This window comes from Fundulus heteroclitus, chromosome 10 (assembly GCF_011125445.2).
Source record: "Fundulus heteroclitus isolate FHET01 chromosome 10, MU-UCD_Fhet_4.1, whole genome shotgun sequence".
Taxonomy (NCBI): Eukaryota; Metazoa; Chordata; class Actinopteri; order Cyprinodontiformes; family Fundulidae; genus Fundulus; species Fundulus heteroclitus.
Genome location: NC_046370.1, coordinates 9563675 through 9571810, shown reverse-complemented (window position 1 = coordinate 9571810; position 8136 = coordinate 9563675). Strand labels below are relative to the sequence as shown.

General features: G+C 41.3%; 1 protein-coding gene across 1 annotated transcript; it reads left to right on the top strand.

The window, feature by feature from the left end:
* Positions 1-1302: 1302 nt before the first annotated feature.
* Positions 1303-7400, top strand: arl3b (ADP ribosylation factor like GTPase 3b). The gene is made up of 6 exons (XM_021317975.2): positions 1303-1403; positions 2913-3056; positions 3156-3272; positions 3390-3440; positions 5123-5308; positions 6395-7400. Exons 1-6 carry the CDS (start codon positions 1323-1325, stop codon positions 6440-6442), a joined length of 627 nt encoding a protein of 208 aa, XP_021173650.2. The 5' UTR covers positions 1303-1322; the 3' UTR covers positions 6443-7400.
* Positions 7401-8136: the final 736 nt, after the last annotated feature.

Sequence of the window (8136 nt, the reverse complement as noted above, 5' to 3'; positions counted from 1 at the left end):
TCTAGTGCAGTAGTTTCAAAGTTTACTTTGAAACTAATCCATGAAATAGATCCATGATTGCGACTCAGATTGTTTCCTTTATTTGCTTTTTGCCTCCAGCGAAACCCAAATAAAATTTAGTATTTTGTAAATAAAAGATAGAATGTTCCTTCTATCAATAAACCCAAAATGACCCTCATCAGGGACCCAGAAGTAGGTTAATGTTGAAGGATAGATGGATAGACGAGACCGTAGGTTCATCTTGCAGTGGGACAACGCTAAACATACTGCACAGCCTGAGCTACAATGAATGGGGCAAAAAAAAAAAAAAAAAAGTCAGTCTGTGCTTAGGTTTTAGACAAATATGCCAAAAGACTTGCATCTGGAACAGCAGTCAAAATGAATGGATGGATGGATGTCTTTAACAAAGCCTGAACATTTTTATTATTTTAAATAAAGTTAAGGTGAACTCTTACTCTTCTAGTTCAAAGGTCAGTACTGGTAACCCTTCGTATGTCACAACACCAATGGCGTAGCTCTCCGTTTCAAAAATGTTGGTGACCCCTGCTCTAATGTTTGTGGATCTGACAAAGTATGGATACTTTTTTTTTTTTAAACTTTATTGATCAGACCAAAAAAAAAGTAAAAACAAAGCAACTGGACTTGTTTTCCGTAGTGAAGACGTTTTGCTTCCTCTCCAGGAAGCTTTCTCAATTCAAAAAGTCTGGAGTAATGTGGAGTAACAAGCTTTATACCATTACCAAAAAAAGGCCTTGTAATGGCTTAGACAACATGCAAATTCAAACCAAACAGGTCCACCCCTTAGTAATGGGCGGTCGTTAAAGCCATTAAGCCAGCAGATTGGACCGAAACTGGTCCACTCCTCTGTAACGAGGAGTCGTTAGGGTTGTTATTGGCCAAGTCCAGTTGCTTTGTTTTTACTTTTTTTTTTTTAATGACCATGACCTGGATGACTGAGAATCTTCACCAGCATACTTTATTGATCAGACAACTAATTACATGTTTAAATAAGAATATCAACTTTGCATTCTTACAAAAAAGAGAAATAAAATAGTTATATACAGGAGAACAACTTAACTTGTGCAAGGCAAACGAAAAAAACAAAAACAAATAGGCATTTACATTAAAACTGGTGGAAGCAAACAAAACCAACCTCATATAAAAGATGTATTTAAGGATTTAAAATCAACACTTTACAGAGAGAGACCCATTACAGCAATGAGACAATTTCTTGCATCATGTTAACTTTAGCATTTTGTCGAAGTACTTTCGAGAGGCACCGTAGCTCTTTCAGATTTCCACATTCTTCCCGAGCAACCTGAATGCAGCGCGATCCCAGACGTACGCACTGTGCGTCTGACGTCACGTTCAGCGGTATCTCCGGGAGACAAGGTAACAAGATGGTGAGTTCAATGTATCCCTCATAATTAGCCCGTATATGTAAACACCTGGCGTACGTGCGCGTGTATTTATATTGTTTTATATTATTTTTAGTAGCCGCTAACCTATCGGCTCTTGGCGTCAGCCTCGGGGGGAGAAAACGCAGCCGGAGCTGCCCTGTTGCTCCGTGCAGTTACCAGGGGAGATTAGCTCCGCTAGCTCAGCGCAGCTCCTGTCCGCGTACCGTTACCCACGCAGCGCTGCGTGGAAACATCCACGGGCTCAAGAAACCCGAAAAGTTGCCTGTCACCGCCACCATCGGATGCGACTAGGGGAGGGTTTTTATTCTGCTGTCGTTTCAAATAAGAATAAAATAAAAATTCAAACTAAAGCCGAACTTGTGTGGCCTGGTGGTAAGGAGTCCAGGTGGATGGAGGGAGTAAAGGAGCTCCCTCTGAGGCTGTAACAGATCTCCTCCTGCTGCTCCCCAGATGGATTAGTCAAACAAAGGAGGCCCCGGGCAGAAAACTGTCCAGTGGTCCCCAATAAGTCCGCTTCAGCTCATGCAGATCTGGTTTCTGCCATATTTATCTCTCTGATTTAAGTTTGAGTTTAAGTTCACTGAAAATGTTAAAAATGTGAATGTTTTATTCATTTCTCTGTCTGTTATTATGATTACGTGGGAACACGTAAAATGCTATGGTACTGGTGAATGTCAGTAATGATATGACTTGCAATAAATAAATGAATAATAATAAAGTGACAATGTCTGCTTTGGATTTATAGCAAACTCAGAGCTCAGATGATGAGTAGTAAGTCCAGCTTTTGGGAGAAGAACAATATAAAAAGTTTCAGTTTCTTCACGAAGCATCCATCTTACGTCTCTTTACCTTCTAAAAGGTGTCATGCAGCATTAAACATAATAAATATATTACAGACAATTTTTTATTTTATTATTTAGGTCAAGGGTCTGCAACCTTTACAATCCAAAGAGCCAATATAGCCCAGGGTCCAGCTAAATAAAACTCTTTTAGAGCCGCTAATGTTCCATGACCTTTGGAAAAATGACAACGTATCTTTTTTATTTTATTTTCTGCAGGAAATTTGTTGCCATTTTTAAAAGAACCGCTGTTTTATTTCTATTTTTAGATTGCAAAATAAAGAAAATCATAACATCTTTTGGCTACACTTTCCGCTATGGCTATGACATGTTTATCTGTGTAAAATAATGTTTAAACAATAGGAAAAAAAACACACTGTGTCCAACCGAACGACAATAAAAAACAGTTTATTCTGGTGTGGAAATTCAATCTAATTGTTCTATTAGAAAAAGTAAAAGTTGTGTTATTATATGTATATTAAAATAACATTATATGGTTAGTCACAATTGTTAAGAGCCATTGTGGAAGGTCCAAAGAGCCACAGGTTGCAGACCCCTGATTTAGGTGATATCTGCCTTTTTTGCCTGATTTCATGAAAATGCTGCATTTTATTGTTGTTAATTTGCCTATTTGTGGTAATGTTCCCTGCAGGGATTGCTGTCCATTCTCCGTAAGCTAAAAAGCACTCCAGACCAGGAGGTTCGAATACTGCTGCTGGGTCTGGACAATGGGGGGAAGACCACGCTCCTCAAACAGCTGGCGTCAGAGGACATCAGCCACATCACCCCCACGCAGGTAAACAGAAAGCTTTCCCACGTCTCATACCTGACGGCCGGTCTCGCCTTTGGTGCGGGATCTCTTATCAGCCGCTCTGGGTCTTTGTGCCTCCCGCAGGGATTCAACATTAAGAGCGTCCAGTCTCAGGGGTTTAAGCTGAACGTTTGGGACATCGGAGGCCAGCGAAAGATCAGGCCCTACTGGAGAAACTACTTTGAAAACACCGACGTGCTCGTAAGCAGAGCTCCTTTTCCCGAAGTTTACCTCTGCGGCTGTTGAATGGAATAAAGATGCCGTTTTGTTAACATGAAGCGGTTTGAACTGATACCAGAAATCGTGTTCTTGTTTCAGATTTACGTCATAGACAGCGCCGACAGAAAGAGGTTTGAGGAAACGGGGCAGGTATGTGCGATTGGGCATTACTGTTTTCATGTCGTATGCCTTGGACTTTTTCAATGTTCTGCTGCATCAGCCGCTTCATTTGTGCTGTAGGCCGACATAAAGCAGCACGTTGGTGTAAAGCGGAACAGAAATGACTAACGGTTGTCATAAAGAATAAGTGATACTTTTATCACTTGCAAAATCCAGTCAAGTAAATTGCGTTCAGCGTCTGAATCGACACGGCACACCTGAACGCGTCGCGACGGTTAAACGCTGCGGTGGCGGCTTCGTGGCAGATTTAAGATCCGATTGGGAATCTGTAGCCAGACTTGAAAACCGATGCTCACGGATTCCCTCGGGCCGACAAGACTGAGCTCGTGCCGCCTGACAAAGAAGAACGGGCGGCAAATTCTGCCTTCGGGTCCACAAAGGTGGTAGAGGCCACAGAGTGTGTAATCAGGAGAGCCGAAAACAAAAAGCATGCCGCCACTTGTGCACAAAACTAAATATCATCTTCATTCCACATCCAAACGTTTGTGCCGCCTTTGTTGTTTGTCCATCACGGGAATAAACCCAATAGATTTGATGAGGTTTGTGGCTGTGAGGTCACAAAATTCAAGGGGTGTGAATACTTTTCCGAGGCGCCACATGTGTCGACTTCAGATAAGCTATTTAAACCTTTCCTATACTTGAGAGCCCTGCAGAAATGTTATTTGTTGTCACAGAAGCCCAAGAAAAACAGAAATAAGAGTTAGCTTTAATTCTAGCTGTATTTTTTTATTTATTTAGAAACACCTAGACCAGGGGTGTCAAACTCATTTTGGTTGAGGGGCCGCATTCAGCTTAATCTGATCTCAAGAGGGCCACACGAGTTAACTCATTGCAAGATTAAATAAACTAATAAATAAATTAAGTTAATTTCACTTTTACACAATATATTATGAATAACCTCAGCGTTTTTAGGAAAAGTATGTGTAATTTCAACAATACTTTTACTCAGTTAAACATTTACTTGTGCATTATGCATAAGAACTGATCACAGTGACTGTACAATGTTGAAAAACATTTATTCACATTTTTTGGAACTTAAAACACTGTCCTGCATGACAAAATACATCAAACAGATAAAAATTAAGAAATGATTTGAATTTTTCCACACCTGAAGCTTAATCTGCTAATTAAAACACAGCGCCCCTCGTGGACAATATAGGAACTGCATATTTCAATTAAACAAAGTACATGGTTTTTTTCAATAATTTTTTTATCATTCTCTTCCTTTTATCTTGTCCACTTGTGAAAGTCAAATCTGATGAGCTCTTTGTGGCATCTTATTGCCACATTGCCAGACAGGACACTGTATGTTTGACACCCCTGACCTAGACAGTCGTACAATTATTCCCAGATAAATGATTTATACATTTTAATAAGAAAATGAGTTGACATCTGCAAGACCGTGACCTCTGGGATTGCTTTTGAACCTTTTCCTTTAAAACTGCACCCAGAAAATGTGTTTTTGTATGCATCATCGTTTCTTTTATAGGGAAACAAGTTTGCTTTTGTAGTAATTTCCATGTTGACTTGAATGAGGAAATCCTGCAATAAATTTGAAAAGGCTCCATTTTTTTTGGGGGGGGGGATGGATTCCCTGTGTTTCCCCTGCCTGCGCTGTGTGTCTGATGGACAGATGTTGGTGTCTGTCGCAGGAACTGGCTGAGCTGTTGGACGAGGAGAAGCTGAGCGGCGTCCCTGTGCTGATCTTTGCCAACAAGCAGGACCTGCTGACGGCGGCCCCGGCCTCGGAGATCGCGGAGGGACTCAATCTGCACACCATCCGCGATCGGATGTGGCAGATCCAGTCCTGCTCCGCCCTCACCGGAGAGGGCATTCAGGTGGGCAGCAGATCACAGGCTCGGCTTATGAGTACAGGTGCATCTCACTTATCATATGGGGCGTCATTATGAAGTTTGTTTATTTCAGCGGTTCAATCAAAAACTTGAACCCTTCCTGAAACCCGTTCATGTGCTTTCCATTCGCTGTGCAGCAGCAGCAGCTTTTTGGCTGCTCTGAGCAAATGTGTAATCGGAGCCCATCCCTGCATGGGGAAGCTGTGCATTCTCGTCAAAGTCTAGATTTTGTTACAATTTGACCACTGAGCGCCGTCAATCATTCTCCTGTAGCCAATAGACGCGGGATATTTATCAAAGTGCTGCAGGCTTAGCAGAAAGCAGCGGGCTAATGTGGAAATAGAGCCGCTTCATTACCTCCACGCTGCTTTATAGTCTTATTATTTTTCTCTGCTTTGTCATTTCTCTTCCACCCTTTGAGCTGAAGACAAATGGGTCATCGTTGCTGATAACTCTAGAGCTTTGCACATAAAACACAACCATTACGTACTTGTTAATTTAAAAACTACCACTTTTGCACCGCTGCCTCCCACGGCGAGCTGAGCGGCGCGTTTCATTCGGTCTTAAAGCTGCATGAAATAAGTTGTTTTTAGTTTTGTTAAAGCCTTCTGTTCGTCTGACCTCCGTGAATTTCTCACATAATCTTGAAAGGTATTTTTTTCCCTGTTGCTCATGCACCTTATTCTACCACACTTTTTTCTTCCACTCAACTTTCCGATAATGTTTACATACAGCAGTCAATGAAAAGCCACATCATTTCACCCTAACATGGACACGATATATTTAAACAAAAAATATATATTGCTCTGTGTATAATGAATATTTATGCCATGGTCTGGGTGAATACTCGATTCTGATTGGCTGCAGTGTTATAGGTCAAATCAAATAGCCTGATTGTTCTAAATTATTGCGCTGGCTCCGCATCGTCCATTAATTTCTAATTATGGTCATCTCATTGGGCATTATCCCTTACATATGGTTGAGTTTGATCATTTCTTTGAGATGCACCTGTATTAGTGAGGTTTGTGTACTCATCAAACTGCTTCATATTCTTCTTCTTCTTCTCCTCAGGAGGGCATGAATTGGGTTTGCAAAAGCGTCAACTCCAAGAAAAAATAGCGTCGCTTTCGGTCTTGTACGACCCAAAAGGAGCAGCAGCAGGAGCAGCGTGCGAACACACCCTGACACACACTACACCTCCCGAGCCTTAGTACGGTGGGATTTACCTGTGAATGTACACACTCTACTAATCCGACGCAGACTCTTTTTTTTTTTTTCTTTTTAACCTCCTCCCCTCCCATACATTACCGCATCGACGATGCGTAAGAACCTCGGCGCATCGCCTGGCCTCCACGACGAAGGGAGGCGTTTGCCTTCAAAGGGATCTGACGCCAGTAAAACCAGCACCACCTCCACGACTCCTCATCCTCATCCTCATCCTCTCCTGTCCGCCTATCTGAAGCGTCCTCGTTTAACTGCTGCTCATCTCAGGAGTTCCAGCGCACCCTTTTTTTATTTTATTTTTCCTCAGTTCTCGCTCATATCTCCGTCTCATTCGTGATGTCTACTTGTTTTTTTTTTTTTTTTATCATTCCGCGGCGCCTGTGAGCTGCTTTCCTGCTATTGGCCTGTTTGAAGTGAGGTATATTTTTGTAACTGTTTTATTTATGGTGACGTTAGAGTGCTTTCAAACAACTGCTCGTGTGGCGCGTGAGAGAACTGACTGGACCAACAATAATACTGTGTTAATATGTAAAAAAAAAAAATAATAAACAGGAATAAATTAAGAGTAAGGAACACTACGTTTTGGATCAGTTGTATAAAAGGACTGGCCCTTTTGTTATAGAGTACTCTGCATCCTGCTGTACCTTGTAGTCTATAATGTTTGCGTAGCTAACATGCGCTGGCAGATCTGTAACAGAGATAAATGTACTGTACGGTCCGATGCATTTCTATGTGCTCCTTGGGTTAGTGGGGGAATGCACTGTTTTAGCATTTTCCTTTTGATATCCTTGAATGTAATCTGTCGAGTTCGAAATAAAATGTATGTGAATAAAAGAAGAAAAAAACAACTAAAGAGGTTTGAAAAGTGGCTGGCTGTGCGGCTATATACTCTAGATTCCCATTTAGGTGCCTCTCAGAATATAATCAGCCTAAATTGGGTTAATTCTTTCAAGAATTCAATCCAGGAACTGATTTATAGATTCATGACACACAAAATGGCCGATTTCAAGCATTAATTTTTGTCCATTTTGAGGATTATGGCTTACCGCTAATGAACCCCTAAAGAAATTCCAAGAAATTCAGTTTCTTGGAAAATTGGAATATAACAAGACCAATTTTTTTTCTTATTGCAGAAACGTCAGCCAATTTCCATCTGTTGTACAGGTCAGTTCCTGGTCGGGGCTCCTTTTGCATGAATTGCTGCATCAAAATGCCGTTACATGGAGGTAATCCGCCTATATGGTTTTAAGGAGGTTGCTTTAATAGTGACCTTCAGCTCATCTGTACTGTTGCATCCTCACCTGAACTAATCTCCAGAGATTCTCCACTAGTAGGTGACTATTTGCCATCCAATACGATTGACGCCACATTCAGTAAACCAGGTTTTGGTGTTTTTTACTTGCTGGAAAAATTCAATCTGTATCTCCATAAAGCTAATTAGAGGGAATAATGACGTGCACTAAAATTTGCTTGTAAATGGTGTTGCTGAATTTGGGCTTGACTAAAAGAAAGTGGGCTGACAGCTTGCATTCTGTGTCTGTCCACTCTCCTTTCAGACTCTGGGACTTTGGTTTCCAAATGCAGCACCT